Source organism: Pinus tabuliformis, chromosome 5_2 (assembly GCF_031772625.1).
Source record: "Pinus tabuliformis cultivar Carrire ecotype Pingquan chromosome 5_2, CPIR1, whole genome shotgun sequence".
NCBI classification, from domain to species: Eukaryota; Viridiplantae; Streptophyta; class Pinopsida; order Pinales; family Pinaceae; genus Pinus; species Pinus tabuliformis.
The window spans coordinates 796100485-796120773 of record NC_142306.1 but is presented as its reverse complement, the minus strand read 5'-3'; the positions used below and the strand labels follow the sequence as shown (position 1 = coordinate 796120773).

Below are 20289 nucleotides of genomic sequence, written 5' to 3'. Positions count from 1 at the left end.
ATCTATGAGTTGGGGATGCTTTCTACAGTACACTATATTATTCTAGTGTTTTCCATATACCTTGGTCACGAGATTTATGCCTTGAGCACAGTATGGCCATAACTCAACCCTCTGCATTTGGTGAACAAGTCCCCTCATCAAACTACACTATATGCCTTGATACGATGCATACCCATCCATCTTTGAGAATATTTTCTATGATCTCAATGTATTTAACAACATTATGTGCTATATTAATAAAGAAACAAGTAGCTACGACATCCTAGGTACCTAACTAACTTTGATCATTGTAAACCTTAACAAAGTCCCCATGGCACATTGGAAACCCCTTAGTTATTCCTCCACTTCCCCAATGAAGATCTAGAAATAGACAAATGGAAGTTGGTCCTCCTCAAACAAAGAATTACAATTCCTATGGACCTAGGGGTAAATTACCCACTCCATTAGTTCATGAGTGTGATTCAGAATAAAACTTTGAGCATATCATCATGTAACATGATAACTCATTTCCATGGTTTATAAAGCCAAGATGTGGAATCTCCAAAGTCAACCATCCAATCCCAATCCCAAGAACTAAACAACTAGGTGATTTGCAAAGATGACATTTTTCCAACTTATTTTCACACATTATAAAATTTGACAAATTTGTGATCTCTGAGGTTAGAGGTTTATAACGAAGTCCTATGTGTTTCAGGCGTGTGATATTTCATTAAAATTAATAAAATGTTGATCAAACACTTTGTTGAATGGTAACAAAACAATCAAGCTCCAAGTCATTTCTTTTTATGCTCTTCATTCTATATGCAAAATCATTTTTTCAAGACCACAATTTCTTGAACAAATATATGAGCAAATTTTTGAATCTGCATATTTTATAATATGACGTGGTGAATATATTTCATAAATTTAACAAAATGTTGATCTAACACTTCGTCACTAATAAAACAACCAAGTTCCAAGCCATTTCTTCTTCTGCTCTTCATTCCATATGCAAAATCATTTTTTCAAGCCCATAATTTTTTTGAATAAGCATATTTTGTAAAGTGACACAGTAAATATATTTCATTAAATTTAACAAAATGTTGATCAAAAACTTCAATAACGCTAACAAACAACCAAATTCCAAATCATTTATTTTTCTACTCTTCTTTCTGTATGATAAATATTTTCTTCAAACCCCCCTCAAAACATAGAGTTGTTATCATGCCACTCAAGACGTAGAGTTGTTATCATGCCACTTTTCTTGTTTTATAAACAAATGCTTTAATATAAGTTGATTTTTTAAAATCCTTTAATATAGCTGGATTTTTTTCATAAAACACGTGTATAAACTTGACATCCACAAAATTAAGCAAAAACACAATATTGGTAAGAGAAACACATCCACAAAATTAAGCAAAAACACAATATTGGTAAGAGAAACACATATGTCCGAAATAATAGACTTAACTTCCTACATAAGCCCTCATGACTTATCTCTTAAGACATGAAATAGTGACTAAACCTAATTTACATTTAAGTGATGTGAAATTTTCCTAAACTTAAAAATCAGAGATTTTGTTTTGTTTTTATTTAGAGTGATTCGAATTTATTGTGCATAAGTTGTTGATAAGATGGAAGAAGAATAAATGTTTGTGAGCAATGACATCAATTACACGTTACTACAAGGTGCCAGAGTGATAAAAATACTAGTAGATACATATAAACCTATCTAAATTTGGATTTAATTATTCACATGATTATATGATCTTCATGGTGAAGAAACTTGCATACCAGACCTATAGGATTCCTAGACATGAAATCCTCGTGAAAAAAACACCTCCCTAGTGTTTGCAACCTACCCCACCTTATCCCCACAAATGCGACACCGACAAAATGTCTTCCTAACCTTTAATCATTCACCACACAATTTCACTTCCTAGCTGTTCCAACGACCCCGGCCCCATCCAGCAATTTCCCTTTTTGCCCCACCTTATCTTCAATCCATTTAATTCCCCATGTGAACCCCACATTTCTGCCTTTGCAATCATTTTTTAATTTTGATTACAAACTTTGACACTGTAGGTTAGGATTAGCCAGTCCCCCACCCCTACCGGCTATATATACATTGTATATCTCCTCACAACCAACATCCTCCATAGATAGTTTGCTCTTCATTTGTGTGATCAAGTCTGTGTGTGTGTTTTTGGGTTCTAGTCGCCACATAATTTTATTTTCTTTTCTTCAATCATGTCTGGCGAGCACCGTCACCACCTCTTCCACCACAAGAAGGAAGAGGACGAGGGTAACGTTAACGTTGCTTCAGACTATGCTTACGGATCGGGTGCTGATCAGGGCGCCTATGGATCGTCCGATTATCAGACTAGCTCGGCCTATAACGCCGCCTCTGGTTACAACACTGGTTCTGCTTATCAGGAAGATCAAACAAGCGAATATGAGAAAGCCCTAAAGGAGGAGAAACACCACAAGCGTATGGAGCACGTTGGGGAGCTCGGAACCGTGGCTGCAGGAACCTATGCACTGGTAAGCTATGATGATCTGATGTATACACAATGAGTATATATTGTTTGAATTTAGTTGATGTGTTTGAATTGGTGATGGTATATATACAGTATGAGAAGCACGAGGCAAAGAAGGATCCGGAGAACGCTAGGAGGCACAAGATAGAGGAGGAGATTGCTGCTGCAGCTGCTGTGGGTAGTGGTGGGTACGCGTTCCACGAGCACCACGAGAAGAAGGAAGACAAGGAGGAGGCCGAGGAAGCTGGTGGCAAGCATCGCCACCATCTCTTCTAAACTTGGCCTTGCCTGTTGCTACACCAAAATAGCGGGACTTTTATAACAATAGCCAATTATAGCTGTGGTTATTGTTACATGGGTCTGTAATAAGAAAAGGTTATCTATGTAAAAGTTCTGTTGTTACTGTGTCTATGAGAGAGTGAGTGAGTTAGATGGTGGTATTGGTTAAGATTTGCTGTGTGTGTCTTCCCATGATCTTCGTGGGATTATGAAATATTATGTAGTTTTGTGAAAATAATAAGTATATATTGGGATTATGAAATATTATGGAGTTTTGTGAAAATAATAAGTATATATTTGGTAATGTGTACATTTGTTGATTTGATGTTTGCATTATTTTATTTATTGCTAGTCCTGACTGGAAATCACAGGCCATCTGGTGGTTGCAGAAGGCATCCCAAAAAGTAAGGAAAATGACACCCATTATGTCAAGGTGGGGCCATGACAGTGGTGGGCAACAATCAATATTTGCAGCAGATACATCGCATTACTTTTTGAGTTTGCCATTGGATTGGATTTGAGATTTAAAAAAATTTGAACCCTTTGAAATGAGATACATTTTATGAGTGGTGTGAAGTGAATAATATGTATAAATTAAAATATAAAAAATAGTGTTTAATATCAATTGGAAAAATAAATTAATATTAATTTATCTTAATTTTAAATTTGAATAAATTTATATATAATTTTTTTTAAATATTTTAATAAATAATAATTTACCATTTGTATAATATATTTTCCATAAAAAATTATAAATTTTGTATAATATTTTAATAATTTTTATTTTTATAAAAATAAAATTTTGTATAATATTTTAATCCATGTTATTTTTGATAAAAAAAATTATGAATTTTGTATAATATTTTAATCAATTTTATCTTTGATAAATTATTTTAAATATTTGGTATAATTACATTCAAGTTAAAAAAAAATTAATAAATTTTAAATAATAATAATAATAAAAATATAAAAATTACAAAAAATTAATTGAATTTATTTATATGATATTCTAACTAATTATAATTAAGCATATATTATAATCCAAAAAGTTATAATATTTTCTAATTATTTTGAATATACTTTATATTTAATTATTTCAAATAGAAAATTCATAAAAGGTAATTTTTTTTACCATCCCAAATTTTTAAAAATATATGATATTATTTTGAATATATTTTATATTATATTTTATTGTTTTTCAAAGTAAATTTAGTAGATTATTATTATTATTTCTTTCAAACCTTCATAAATTGAGTTGTATTTTACATAATATAAGGAATGTACTTGTAGATGTTTTAACAATTTGAAATATGCAAAGTGGCATTTGAAGATAGGGATTGAAATCTTACATGCTTTTGCTACATCTAGATAGTTACATGGCGCCTAAAAGTAGGGATTGAGGTTATGGTGCATTATGATCCACATGCACAAATTTTGAATGCAGTTTTATGCACAAGTCATAATTTTGAATCACTGGCATGATTTGTATAAGGAAATTGTGTTGTAAGAGTAAACTAATGTGAATTTACCATAAATAGGTACAAGGTAATTGTGTTGTAAGAGTAAATTAATGTGAATTTTCATAAATAGGTTGTATTCTAATAGTAACTTATTTTTATATGGTTTTTTGTTTCTAAATTAATATTAATATTTTGATAATTTTTTAATAAATATTCATATTAACTTTGGATTTGGATTTATTAAGTATTAAGAAGTTAAAAAAATATATAGTAGGTACAAACTTTTTTTTAGTGCTTCAAAGATTTAGGATTAAGATGGACTAAAACTATAAATTTAAATTTAGCTAAAATCTTAGGATAATATTAAGTATACTCAAGAAGTTAATTAATTTTAATGAAATGTGACAAATTTAATGTCACATTTTAGTTTTAGAATTTTGAATATTTATCTCAATGTTACAAAAACTAATGAGAGAGGTTTCTTCAAAGAAACTTCACAATGATTGCATATTGATTAGATATATACTAAGAACATTTTAACCACCATCATCCAACTAACTAGACTCAACAACTACATCCCCCTCATGACACCTTCTACATGCAACCACTTAATTTATCTACTACATACACTAAAACCATGCATTAAGTCACCGCATGAATTCTTTCCTACTCTACCAAGTTAATCATTTATAAAAAACTAGAATAATAAGTCATTAAATGCATATACACAATTGTTTATATGTCCACTTGCACTCATTAAGTCAATCATTATAAAGATCTAGAATAATAAGTCATGATATGCATATATACAATTGTTTATATGTCCACGTGCACTCATTACACAAACATTAATGAGTATAGGTGGAAATATGACATTACCTACTCATATGACTATGAGTATCAAACATTAGTGCATAATACATGACAAATAGTATTAATGTATTTTAACCCTCCCTATTAATGAGAACGTTTCCCTAACTTTATCAAGTTCGGTCTTCATCTTCATTTAGCCCACTACAATAAATGGCACCCCATAAGCTTAGTAGACTCCTCCCACAACAAAGCCTTCATTTAATTCAATCTCATGCATATTTAACATGTACCACATTCATGTGAACACCAACTGAGTCATTGAAATCCATATATAGTAACAATTATACACTAGAATATGCAAGTGTTGGCATTTTGGCTCAGGTATGGCGCTATGATACAGGTGTTGTCCTTGATGGCAACTCTCTTTGATGACAGACCTCCGTTCAGTCTACAGAATGAAGAAGAAATCTCATATACGCAGGTTAATTAAGTCCAAGTTGCGTATACACGCTGGTGATATGCATAGTAAGTCGCGTATACGCAGGAGAGCTATATAATAAGTCGCGTATACACGCAGATGAATGAACAGAAAAGTGCGTATATGTCGGGAAGTTTCCTTTTGGTCCATGGTAGTTAGTCCTCGGTACTTGTGCCCATGTCTTTGGACCAAAGTACCTCGACAGTCGTGTAGATCTCTAGTTTTGAAGTTGATGGTTTTGGATCTCTATGGTTTTGGCTCTTGGTATTGAGCAAGGCCTAAGGCTATATAAGGAGAAGAAGATCATTAGGCAAGATCATCTTTTGGAAAAGGCTTGAATATCTGAAAAGAAAGAGATCTGATATGCAGGTTCTGGGTTGCTTGATCTAAGCCAAGGAGAGATCACATCGGTTGATGGAAGACTAGATCTAAGTATAGATCGGGATCTAATGGTTTGAAATGCACTATCATGATATGGTTGATTATGCGTATTTCTAGATCTGCATACTGTCGCAATGTTATGTTCTGGGTCTAACTGATGTCTGGTACAGCTGCAAATTGAGAGAGTTTATTTTTAGATCTGTACGCAGGTTGGCTTCGGTAAAAGCGCGTGTATACGCGGGTTTTGCTCATTGAAGTAGCGTATATATTTTGAAGCTTGATTTTGGGTTTACAGTTGGGTCTGACTGTTATTGCAGAGTTCTGTAGTCTGCTCTGTGTTCTGGTAACTGGTGATTGACAGGGCTCAGTGGTTCAGCGATTCAAAGTTTGGTTGTTTTATGCTTCAATGATCTATTATGAAAGGTGAATGAATTGTGGTCTTCAGATTGTAATGTTGTGCTTCAGGAATATCCAGTCTGAAAATGTATGAAAAGTGGTACCTGAAAGAAAGAAGATTGTAGGTCAGCACCTACGTACTAGTATCTTGGCTAGTACAAGAGCAAAGGGGGTTGGAGCTCCCTTCCAAGGAAGTTTGGAGAACGAGAGAAGGTTGTAGCCTTCTGCAGGTTGTAGCCTGCGTACTGGTATAAGGCTGCACCAGTACAAAAAGATTGTAAACTGAAGTTTCATATTAAAGAAAGATAGAGACAACTTGCAGCAGGTGGTTTTCACCCACATTGGGTTTCCACCTTATATCTTGGTGTTCATGTGTGTGGCCTTTGATCTCTTCTGTTATACTGCACCTGTTTACTGTTAATGTGGTGAATAATGTCCTGATGCACTTAACTGAAGAATAAGCTAACTAAATTATGAGTTTTCCTCTTATACGCTGTTTTATTTAGTCACAGTAGCGTGTACACGCTGGTTCACTTAACAGAAGTAGCGTATATGTTTCTGAGCATTGAAAAAGTTTGATTGATCTGATAATACTGATTCACCCCCCCTCTCAGTATTATTTCCAACAATTGGTATCAGAGCAGGTCCTTCAGAGAAGCTTGATCGCTTGAAGGTAGATCATTCATCATGAGCAACTACGAGAAAGAAGCATCAATCAGGCCACCGATTTTTGATGGGACAAATTTCAATTATTGGAAGGTAAGAGTTACTGCATATCTTCAATCTCTTGGTACAGAAGTTTGGAACATTGTAGAAACAGGCTATGCTTTTCCTTCAGCTACTCCTACAGATCCAGCTGAGAAAAAGTAGTATGAAACAAATGCAAAAGCAGTCAGTACTCTATTAGGAAGTATATCCCAAACAGAATTCATGAAGGTCATGCACTTCAAATCAGCAAAAGAGATATGGGACAAAATGATCACTAGCTATGAAGGAGATGAACAGGTAAAACAAGCTAAACTTCAAACTCTCAGGATTCAATATGAGACTCTCAAGATGTATAATGATGAAAGTGTGGCTAATTATTTTCTTCGGGTAGATGAGATTGTTAATTGTATGAAAAATTTGGGTGAAGAAATAAAAGAGACTATAGTAGTTCAAAAGATTCTAAGATCATTATCCCCCAAGTTTGAATCTAAAGTATCTGCAATAGAAGAAAAGGAAAATCTCCGTGTTCTCACTATGTCTCAGCTACATGGAATTCTAACTGCTTATGAAATGAGAAAGGGAGGTCCATCAGACAGAAGGGAAGCTGCTTTTAAGGCATCAGGAAAAGAAGATTACTATGAAGCAAGCCATGTTCCAGAAGAAGAGGAAGAAGAATCAAATTTTGTCAGAAATCTTCAAAGGGGTTCTGGAAGGTTCAGAGGTAAGCTACCTTTCAAATGCTTTGCTTGTGGAAGAGTAGGTCATTATGCTGCAAAATGTCCTTATAAGGATAAAGGAAAAGAACCTGCTAGATGGAACAAGAAACAAAGTGCAAATAAGAAAAGCTACTACACCCATGAAGATAGTGATGGCTTATCAAACAGTGATGAAGATGAACAAGGTAATAAATATAAGTTGTTAATGGCATTTGAAGATGATGATTATGAGGATGCTGTAGATGTGGATAATCTCTATAACGAAATTACTAGACTCAAGAGATGCATAGAAGAAAAGAATGTGATCATTGATACTTTGCAATTTCAAATTGATGAAAAGGAAAAACATCTTGAAAAACTAGAAGGTGAAATTGTTGGTCTCAGAAAAGAAATTGAGAAAACAAAAGCTATTAATCTTAAGTTTGTCAAAGGATCTGAAACTTTGGATGAGATTATCAATGTGCAGCGATCTCCTCTAAACAAGACAGGTTTGGGCTATAATGGAGAAACCTCTCAAGCATCCACCTCAAAAAGTTATCTTGATGCAGCAAGAAGAAATGAGCAGAAGAACAATGAAGATAATCAGGTAAAGCAGGGACGAATTACAAACAGAAACTATCAGGGACAATCCATCTTAAGGGTGAACAAAAGCTACAACCAGCCACAGGTAAAATCTTCTCAGTTTGGTTCAAGAATAAATGAAAATAGAAATTACAATCAGTTGGCTGGTAGATTCAATAACCGCAGAAGCTTCTTCAATGGACAATGCTTTTCTTGCCATAACTTTGGTCACAAAGCAGCTCAATGTGTTGCATATAAAACAATCATGACTAGGGAAGCTCAAAAACAAAGAAGTATGACAGGGATTACAAAAAGGACCTATAACAACTTTTCGGTTCTTGAAAATGAAGTTGAATGTTCTATTTGCAATAATTTTGGTCATGAAGACTCTGAATGCAGGAGCAGGTTTCAGGAGAAAAAGGAACAAGCCACAAGCACCAAAACATGGAGAATAAAGGAACCTCAAACAGAAAGATGTGGGATAGCATTTTATGCAGAAGGACAGGAAAATCTATGGTACATTGACAGTGGATGTTCGAAACATATGACAGGTGATAAAGAAAAACTTGAATCTTATTCTACCTTAGAAAAGGGAAAGAAAGTTTCTTTTGGAAATGATACTCCTGCAACTATAAAAGGAAAAGGTATTGCTCCTTTGAAAGAAAAGGTCAAGGCTGGAAATGTTTTGTATGTTGATGGATTGAAGCATAATCTACTAAGTGTCAGCCAGATGTGTGATCAAAAAACCGAGGTTATTTTCAGATCGAATGGATGTCTTGTTCGTGATCTTGATACAGGTAAAACAGTTCTCAAAGGCAAAAGAACTCCAAATAATCTGTACATATTTGAAGAAGGACAACAACAATGCTATCTTAGCAAGGATGAAGAGCACTGGTTATGGCATCGAAGGTTGGGACATCTAAGCTTCTCACAAATAAGGAAAGCATGCAAATATCAGGCAGTTCGCGATCTTCCAGATATCAAAATTCCAGACAACACCATATGCAAATCTTGTCAGTTTGGAAAGCAAACCAGAACTAACTTTCCAGAGAAGGAAGGATCAGCTAGCTTGCCTCTTGAGCTAGTCCATACAGATGTATGTGGTCCATTTAGGAAAAGGACACCTCGAGGAGAAGAATATCTGATATTATTCATTGATGATTTCTCAAGGTTTGTTTGGTTAGGGCTTATGAAGCACAAATATGAAGCATTCGAAAAATTCAAATCCTTCAAAGCATTGGTTGAAAATGAATCAGGACACAAAATTAAGTGCCTCAGATCTGACAGAGGTGGGGAGTTCACCTCAAATGAATTTTTCGATTTCTGCGATGAACATGGGATAAGAAGAGAATTCTCTACAGCTAGAACTCCTCAGCAAAATGGGGTTGTGGAAAGAATGAACAGAACTATCCAACAAATGGCTCGTGCTATGCTCGATGAATCAGGTACTCCTGCAACCTTCTGGGGTGAAGCTGCACATGCTGCTGTTATTATTCTTAACAAAACAAATGTCTGAGTAAACAGCACTCAAACACCTCATGAGCTTTGGAGTGGTAAAACTCCTTCCGTGAAGCACTTCAAAATCTTTGGGAGCAAATGTTATATTAAGAATACTGATGAGCAACTTGGAAAACTTGAACCAAGAGCAGATGAGGGCATTCTTCTTGGTTATTCTCCACATAGCAAAGCATACAAGTGCTACAATAAAAGACTTGGCAGAATTGTTGACAGTATTGATGTAGTGGTTGATGAGAAGGGATATATTCCTAGGCAAGTTCATCATGAAGACATTGAAGAAGATGAAGGCTACTCTCAAAGGCGGAATGATGAAGAAGAAGAACCTCAAGAAGAAGAAGAATCTCAAGAAGAACCAGAGGAGCAGACAAGAATAGAAGAGAAGACTCCATCCAGATATGTTCAAAAGAATCATCCAGAAACTCAGATTGTGGGGCAGAAAGAAGCAGGAGTACAAACAAGAAGGACACTTGCAGAAGCTTCAAGCTACTTGGCATTACTCTCCTCCACTGAACCACAAAATGTGAAAGAGGCATGCAAAGATGAATGTTGGGTCAAAGCAATGGATGAAGAACTTGAGCAAATCGAAAAGAACAACACTTGGGAATTAGTTCCTAGACCAAAAGATAAGAATGTGATAGGAACAAAATGGGTCTTCAAGAATAAATTAAATGAAAATGGAGAAGTAATTAGAAACAAGGCCAGACTTGTTTGTAAAGGGTATGCACAGCAAGAAGGAATAGATTTTGAAGAGACCTTTGCTCCTGTGGCAAGACTTGAAGCCATCCGAATGTTCCTTGCTCTCTCAAGCTTTCAAAACTTCAAGGTTTTTCAATTGGACGTGAAATCAGCCTTTCTGAATGGAGACTTAGAAGAAGAAGTATATATTGAGCAGCCAGATGGTTTCATTCTTGGGAATGATCCAAACCTTGTATGCAGATTGAAAAAGGCTCTCTATGGACTCAAACAAGCTCCAAGGGCTTGGTACTATCGGTTGGACAAATATCTTCACCAACAAGGCTTTTCAAAAGGATCAGCAGATAGCAATCTCTATATAAAAGTTGAAAATAACAAATTGCTAATTCTTGTTGTTTATGTAGATGATATTATCTTTGGCAGCAATGAAGAGACTATGAGTCAAAACTTTGCCTTGGTTATGCAGAAAGAATTCGAAATGTCACTACTTGGAGAATTGACATATTTTCTTGGATTGCAAATCCAACAAAATGAAGGAGGTATCTTCTTATCTCAAACCAAATACCTCAAGCAGATCTTGAAGAAGTATGGCATGGAAGAGTCAAAACCAGTATGTACACCCATGGTTACAGGATGCAGCCTCAGTGCAAATGATGAATCAGCAGCAGTTCACCAACCCACTTATAGATCCATGGTTGGGAGTTTGCTTTATTTGACAGGTACTCGACCAGATATTACACATGCAGTAGAAATGGTTGGAAGATTTCAAGCCAACCCAAAGGAAACTCATCTTCAGGCAGTCAAAAGAATCTTCAAATATCTTCAAGGGACCCAAAACTATGGCTTATGGTATCCTAGAAATACAGATCTCACTCTTCATGCTTACACAGATGCAGATTGGGCTGGAAGTGTGGATGATAGGAAAAGCACAAGTGGTGGTGCTTTCTTCATGGGTTCCAGATTAGTATCTTGGTTCAGCAAGAAACAGAGTTCGATTGCCTTATCTACAGCTGAAGCAGAATATGTGGCTGCAGCATCTTGTTGCACACAACTTCTTTGGATGATGCAGACCTTGCAGGACTTTCAAATCACTTGCACTCCACCCGTCTCTATCTTATGTGATAATACAAGTGCAATCAGCATTTCAAAGAATCCAGTCATGCACTCAAAGACCAAGCACATACCAATCAAGTACCATTTTCTTCGGGAACAAGTGCTTGAGCAGAAGGTCAAGTTGGAGTATGTTCCTTCTAAGGAACAAGTTGCTGATATTCTCACAAAACCACTGCCCAGGGAAACTTTTGAATATCTCAGACAAAAGCTAGGAGTAGTTGATGCTTCATCCTGCTGTTGAAGTTTGTTTACAGAAAAGTTGGTATACGCAGGTTACGGAAGGGATATCCGCGTATATACGCCGATTTATGCGGGTAAGTCGCGTGTCTGTTGGACGCTTGTTGCAGAAAGTATATCCGCGTACATACGCAGTTTCATGCAGGAGAAATCGCGTATATGAAGTTCTGAACAGCAAGGGCAAACGCTGGAGTTCTGAACAGCAATGGGTATGTCAGAATTCTTCAGGCACAGTTTCAGGGGGTGCAGCAGGCACAGGTTCAGGGGGAGCAGCTTAAAAGTCTCATAAAGCATTGTTGGCATTCAGATGTTTTGATTGTTGATTTCAGGAAAAGGAGCTCAGAAAGAAATCCTGGTTGCTGATCTAAAAAGATGTTTATCATATGCTGCTGGTGACTTTCATAAGTCTTGGTCTAGATCTGTTGTCTCTATGTCATGTATCTCTCTTGTGATATCTCTTTTATGGTGTCAAGGTCATGTAAAGGCCTATGTTGGTTTCCCCACTATGCCTGGGATGAATGATGTAATATAATTGATTGTTTCTGATGTGTCCCCTCTTGGTAGGGAGTATGGATGTATGTAGTGAGTCTTTTGGTGATAGAAAGGTCCCTTATGGTGTATAAGTCTTGGTTCTTGTTGAAGATCATCTTTTGCAGATCTTGCCTACAGTCAGGGGGAGCATGTTTCAGCACAGCCAAGCAGAGGTATCAGCATGTTCTCAGGGGGAGCACAGCCCTTTGCCCTTGATGACAAAGGGGGAGAATGATTCTAAGGATCTGAAGGTTGCCATCAAGTCCAAAGGGGGAGATTGTTGGCATTTTGGCTCAGGTATGGCGCTATGATACAGGTGTTGTCCTTGATGGCAACTCTCTTTGATGACAGACCTCCGTTCAGTCTACAGAATGAAGAAGAAATCTCATATACGCAGGTTAATTAAGTCCAAGTTGCGTATACACGCTGGTGATATGCATAGTAAGTCGCGTATACGCAGGAGAGCTATATAATAAGTCGCGTATACACGCAGATGAATGAACATAAAAGTGCGTATATGTCGGGAAGTTTCCTTTTTGGTCCATGGTAGTTAGTCCTCGGTACTTGTGCCCATGTCTTTGGACCAAAGTACCTCGACAGTCGTGTAGATCTCTAGTTTTGAAGTTGATGGTTTTGGATCTCTATGGTTTTGGCTCTTGGTATTGAGCAAGGCCTAAGGCTATATAAGGAGAAGAAGATCATTAGGCAACATCATCTTTTGAAAAGGCTTGAATATCTGAAAAAGAAAGAGATCTGATATGCAGGTTCTGGGTTGCTTGATCTAAGCCAAGGAGAGATCACATCGGTTGATGGAAGACTAGATCTAAGTATAGATCGGGATCTAATGGTTTGAAATGCACTATCATGATATGGTTGATTATGCGTATTTCTAGATCTGCATACTGTTGCAATGTTATGTTCTGGGTCTAACTGATGTCTGGTACAGCTGCAAATTGAGAGAGTTTATTTTTAGATCTGTACGCAGGTTGGCTTCGGTAAAAGCGCGTGTATACGCGGGTTTTGCTCATTGAAGTAGCGTATATATTTTGAAGCTTGATTTTGGGTTTACAGTTGGGTCTGACTGTTATTGCAGAGTTCTGTAGTCTGCTCTGTGTTCTGGTAACTGGTGATTGACAGGGCTCAGTGGTTCAGCGATTCAAAGTTTGGTTGTTTTATGCTTCAATGATCTATTATGAAAGGTGAATGAATTGTGGTCTTCAGATTGTAATGTTGTGCTTCAGGAATATCCAGTCTGAAAATGTATGAAAAGTGGTACCTGAAAGAAAGAAGATTGTAGGTCAGCACCTACGTACTAGTATCTTGGCTAGTACAAGAGCAAAGGGGGTTGGAGCTCCCTTCCAAGGAAGTTTGGAGAACGAGAGAAGGTTGTAGCCTTCTGCAGGTTGTAGCCTGCGTACTGGTATAAGGCTGCACCAGTACAAAAAGATTGTAAACTGAAGTTTCATATTAAAGAAAGATAGAGACAACTTGCAGCAGGTGGTTTTCACCCACATTGGGTTTCCACCTTATATCTTGGTGTTCATGTGTGTGGCCTTTGATCTCTTCTGTTATACTGCACCTGTTTACTGTTAATGTGGTGAATAATGTCCTGATGCACTTAACTGAAGAATAAGCTAACTAAATTATGAGTTTTCCTCTTATACGCTGTTTTATTTAGTCACAGTAGCGTGTACACGCTGGTTCACTTAACAGAAGTAGCGTATATGTTTCTGAGCATTGAAAAAGTTTGATTGATCTGATAATACTGATTCACCCCCCCCTCTCAGTATTATTTCCAACAGCAAGTGCCTAAATTAACATTTTATTGATCATTAATCTAAGAAATTCTTTGCACACTTGGTTCAATAACCCCTTAATGGACTCCCCCTAAATGTGCAACATCTTGGTCACTTCAACAATGATCATTATTATCCAAATTTCGTATGTCTATTTCAACTCCATGAATTCACCCTTTTTAGTGCATCAATAATGATACCCATAAAAGTATGAAACATACCTAACTAGTGCTCATGTGACAAATTTACATGTCATGTGCCTATCTAATTCGTGTGGGCTTCATTGGCAGAGAAATACCACACCATGTGTGAATATATTAGGGGACATATATTGAGGAAAAAATGACACAATATATTGAGCATATAATAAGGGTAAAAGGTTTTTATATGACAAAGGTTTCGCTGGGGGAGCAATACGATATTGCATGCATTCATATTGGGGGATATATATTGAGGAGAAAATGACATAATATATTAAACATATATTAGGGGGTAAAGGAGTTTTTACATTTACAGCTATAAAATATGGAGCTCAAAGTTAATGAAAAATATAAAAGGGTATAAAAAATGTTAATGAAAAAATGGATACCTACAATATTTAGTGAAAGTAGGGATTTTTTAAATTGAGAAGGTGTATTAGGTTTGTATTCGTAGGGGGTTAGATAATGTGATTTTTAGAGGTATTTTCCAATATGTAGTCAAATTAGGGGTATTGTTTAATATGCCACGAATACACGTGATATGTAAAATATTCACTTAATGAAGCGCCCTTGGAAGTTGTATTAGGTTTGTACTGGTAGGGGGTTAAATAAAGTGATTTTTAGAGTTATTTTCCAATATGTAGTCGAATTAAAGGTTTTGTTTAGTATGCCATGAACAAACGTGATATGTCAGAGGTTAATTGAATAAAGCCCCCTTGACCTAATTAGGCTTCTCATGGTAGATGCACATATAATTGAACTCCATCCATAATGATTAGTCACACTAATTAAGGTTACAAACACGTCAAGACTTCGGACTTTATAAGCTATTACATCAATTTCCATAGTCACAAATATGTCTCAACACCGCCTAGTTTCTAACACTATGGAAGAATACATAGATATTGATCCAAAATGAATCTACAAAGGTATAAAATGAATTTAATGATGCTATAAATGGGTGAAATTATAATTTGGGACATCGTAGAGGTAGTGTTGATTTTGCTAAATTTGGGTCAACATTTAGTGCATCTTTAGGGTCTTAAACAATATTTGTGGGCCTCATGACAAATGAAGGTTTCCATAGGCTTTCCATGCTACAGGATGAGATTTCTTTTCATATTGAGATATTTCCAACAAATTATAATGCACCTGAAACAAGCTTAAATGTGGAATTTATTAAGTGTAATAATCACAAGTTTGCAATGTATTGGATGTCCTATGATTTACCCTATTTTCCTCTTTTTTCAAGGAGGTGATAATTGTTCCTATTTATTACTTTAACATTGAAGAAATGCTCAATCCACATATTCCCCACACACGTAAGTGGTGACAATATTAGTGTATGATAATTTGAAAATTGGAAGTTATTAATGCGTGGGAATACCCTATAGAATTATATAAGCACTATGGAGGTTCCAAGAGGGATATGCAACCCTAAACATAACCCTCTATCAAAAAACAAGTAAAATGAGACATAAGTGCTTCTCTTTTTCCCTAACTGTTGGTTATTTGAGGTAAGAGTAGAAGTGTGGAGGAGATTGGAATAAAGAAGAGATATAAAAACATATTATAGAGGATTGTAGGATACCAAAGGGGCTCATAGCTTCATGCCAAGTATGTACAATGTTGTAGTTTATATTTTAATCTCCATAATATAAGAAGATAAAATAACAATCCTTGATTTAATGTTGGTTTTCTCATGTGGGTTTTTAAGGTAAATATTGTGTTCTTAAGGTAAATATTTGGATTTTATATTGTGCTCTATTTCATATGTTTGAATTGTGTTCTTTTACTTTTGTTAAAACGTTAAAATATAAAATGATAACTACACATTCAAGAATATGATCATTGTAGCTAGGTTGGGTTTGATTCATTTGAATGAGCAAGCTATTGAAATATCCAAGGTAGTTTATACATTATATTAGCATGAAAGAGAATTTATTTATGCATTTTGTGGTTCGAGCATAGTACATGCTTACCCAAATAAAAAAATACAAGTTTGCATTAGGGTTATACCTTGTCTATCTTGCGATCAACACGAGAAAGGTTACGAGGTAGCTAAAATCCTATAAAATGGTATAAGAGTATTGGGAATGACTTGTATATGAAGGTAATATAGGATTAGTAAGATTGGAAGCTTAAGTGGCCAAAGTTCCAAGGTCATGATTTTCCTCTTGAGAAAAAATTTGTCCCTTTTGAAAGAAACCTAAATCTCAGGAGAAAATAGATTATCACAATTAGAGAAAAGATAAACGAAGACTAAATATTGAAAATGCAGACTTTAGTAACCAATCTTCTTCATGCCTACATAAAACAGAAGCAAAGGTTGAGATAAATACTTATGAGGTGAGGTAGATGCACTTAAGTTGAGTCATTAGTTGCAACAATTAGAAGTCTATTACATAATTGTTAAACATTCATGAAAAGAGAAGACTAATTTAGGATAAACATGAGATCCTTTATTACTCAAATGGTACACATATTAATACATTATGTGACCCTTCATTTTCATTTTCCAAGAGGTATATCGGAATTCTATTATCGTTGGCATTCCTCCACACCAACCCTAATGGACTAGGCGTCCAACACCACCCACCCCCCTTAATCCAAAGAAGTGCATGTGAGTACATGAAGAGAGATGAAATACAAAGGTATATAGCAGTTAATGGCTAGATGTGCTCTATGAAAAGGTGGTTCAAGGAAGACCACAAACCAAATGAGGTAGTAGAAGTTGAAGTTTTCTATTGATGGTGGTTTAAGGTTTACCACAAACTCTATAACTTCGCATGAAGTAGTTCCTCAAACAATTCTAAATCTGGCTAGAAGTTGAAGTTTTCAGTTAAGTGATGATGGTTTGAAGATAATCATAAACTAATAAAGTGGGTAGAAAAAACTGAAGGCTTCTTCTGATAGTGGTTTAAGGTTGGCTGCAAACCAAATTATGCTCATGGAATATGTCTGTCTCTAGCTACAACTTTGACCCTAGCTCTGGCTGACTCTATCTCTAGGCTCTTGTACCTAGCTCTAGTTTAGGTCGTAGCTTAGGCTTTCTTGATATATCTTTGAATCTAGTAGTTGACGATGAATGCCCCCCTTGTCAGATACAAGGTGAGAAGATGAAGATCTCTCCACTGCAAGACATGTCAATACTCAAGAGTAAACTCTGAGAGATTACTAATATATCTTCTTGGCTGTTGAATACCATTGCCAAGAAGCAATCCATCCAAAATAAATCTTTAATCTTGTAGGAGTCTTGTGCTTGAAACATATGTTTGAATGATTAGTGTGTTTTCCAAAATGCTCACAAGGGTGAAGATCAAAACAATGATCTTTCATATGGCCAACTTGATCACAATGTTGACAATTGATAATCTGAAGCGGTTGGAGAGTTGGAGCAGGTGAAGATGAATTATATTGGAGAAATCCAACACTTTGAAACTGGATTGGTGTGGAGTAGTTTAGGATGTGAAAGGTCACTTCCTTTTCATATCCAAGACCAATTATGTTCTTATTGCTAATAACTTCTTCCCAAGTTTTGATGGTGGGCTTGGGAAGTGCAAGCTGAACTTATGCATCATCATGTGAATTTTCTCCTAAAGTGGAGTTAGTAATTTGATCATGTATTGCCTATTGTTGGGAATCAATATCAAATAGAGAATTGCTATAAACAAGAACTGGTTCACAATGTTAATTCCTTTGTTATAGTTCATCCGTTAAAGTTGAAATTCAAATTGCAAAAACTCAATCTTGTCTTATACATTTTGTAAACAAATTTGAATATTAGTGAGAATGACCTTGCTAAATGTTCAATCACTCTAATAATCCATTAAGTCTAACTATTATTCTAAACATTAAATCCACAGGCTTGTGGGCCCCTTAAATAAGAGAAAATGTCAATGGTCCTTCAAAGGCTATAAAGTGAAATTTGGGAAGCATTGAAAGATGGTTTGATACGTGAGGATTCCACACTACTGGGACTCGAATGGTAAAAGTAACGAGTAAAAGCACATACCAACCTGCAATGAATCTCGATAAAAAATCAAAAGCCTTTTTTCAATTGGATGTCAATTTCTACATCAGGTTTGCATACATTTTTCAATTGGATGTCATTTTCTACAAAATGACAATCTTCTTATAGTAATGCTCAGTAAATATATACAAGTATGCCATCAACAACCAGCTCATAACTCACGTTTGGCAGTGTTGTGATGTTGTCTCAACAATTCTCACACCCACAACACAACTAAGCCTCTCCAAATGATTCCACTGACAATGACAACGCTGGATGGTTTAGTCCTGGCCTAGAGCACTTTGATCTCTAGGATCTGTTTTCCAACACATTTCCAAGTTCAGGCTCCAAGACTGGCTGGCAGCCAATGTACCAGAACTGGGGTCAAAAATGGCAGAGCAACAGTGACCTCGACTGGCAGAGGTTGAGCTCTGCTGCAGTTTCTATAGAAATGACGTTTTTATGGGTCCTTCCCGGCTCCTAGGACTCGCTCCACCTAATATATCAACTTTTGAACACCTCCTGCACTACATGCACAGTAAGTGGCACCAGCTGCGAAAACTAAAAGCACAGCATTTCTTCCAATTTGTTTCTTCGAGCCCTAGAGCAATAAATTTGAAGGGAAAAGATAACACTATCCTCCGCCGGAATTTTGCTGCAGCTGTGGGTAGTGGTGGCTATACGTTCCACGAGCACCACCAGAAGAACAAGGACAAGGAGGAGGCGGAGGAAGCTGGTGGCAAGCATCACCACCATCTCTTCTAAACTTGGCCTTGCTTGTTGCTAAACCAAAATAGCGGGACTTTTATAGCAATCGCCAATTATAGCTGTGGTTATTGTTACATGGATCGGTAATAAGTTAAGGTTATTTATGTTAAAAGCAGTCAGTGAAGTTCTGTTGTTAGTCTGTTTCTGACAGATGGTATTGCTTTGGGTTTGAGTTTGGCTTTGTGTGTCTTTCCATGGTCTGACAGATAGTGGTATTGCTTTGGGTTTGAGTTTGGCTATTATGAAATATCATGTAGTTTTATGAAAATAATGAGTATATATTTGGTAAGGTGTACACATGTTGATTTGATGTTTGCATTATTTCATTTACTGCACGTCCTTACTAGAAATCATAGGCCATCTGGTGGTTGCAGAAGGCATCACCAAAAAGTAAGGAAAACGACACCCACTTGTGGACCATGAGAGTGGTGGGCCACAATCAATCATTAAAGTAGATACATCTGCAAAGGGACTACAAAAAATTAATATAATTTATAAGTGGTGTAAATTGAATAATATTTATAAATGGTCGGTAAATTTGAATGGCCTATAAATATCAAAATATTTATTTTATTATATATATTTTTATGTCTAATAAAAATCATAAAAATTAACTTAATTATAATTATATTATTAATATTAACTTAATTATAACTATATTACTATTAATAGAAGTTAAATATATATTATTTCTAAGAGTTAGTTTAATTCGTTAAGTTTTTATAGTTAAATTACTTTTATTATTAAGAGGTTATGGGTTCAATTCTCTTGTCACTCTTGACTCATAAACTATGATTGAACCAGTGCGAAGTGATTCTTTCGTGTAGATCAGTAATTTTTCAAAAAATTTCTAAAATTTGTAAATTACATAGAAAAGAAAAATAGACACACATTAATTAATATTAATTAAAAAAAATTATTCTAAAACTATTTTAATTTTAAATATGAATAACTTTATATATAAATTGTTTTTAATTATTTTAATAAATAATAATGTAAAATGAAAATTAAATCATACAATATATTTGCAAGAAATTTATAAATTTTGTATAATATTTTAATTTATCTATTTTATTTTCATAAATTATTTTAAATATAAGATATAATTAA

General features: G+C 35.5%; 1 protein-coding gene across 1 annotated transcript; it reads left to right on the top strand.

The window, feature by feature from the left end:
- Positions 1-2125: 2125 nt before the first annotated feature.
- LOC149161710 (uncharacterized) lies at positions 2126-3108 on the top strand. Its single transcript, XM_089437017.1, has 2 exons — positions 2126-2523; positions 2613-3108. Exons 1-2 carry the CDS (start codon positions 2230-2232, stop codon positions 2793-2795), a joined length of 477 nt encoding a protein of 158 aa, XP_089293143.1. The 5' UTR covers positions 2126-2229; the 3' UTR covers positions 2796-3108.
- Positions 3109-20289: the final 17181 nt, after the last annotated feature.

Coding starts and splice junctions, on each gene's coding strand:
- LOC149161710 (XM_089437017.1), top strand. CDS start 2,230: ATGTCTGGCGAGCACCGTCACCACCTCTTCCACCACAAGAAGGAAGAG. Junction 2,524..2,612: donor CTGCAGGAACCTATGCACTG/GTAAGCTATGAT, acceptor GTATATATACAG/TATGAGAAGCACGAGGCAAA.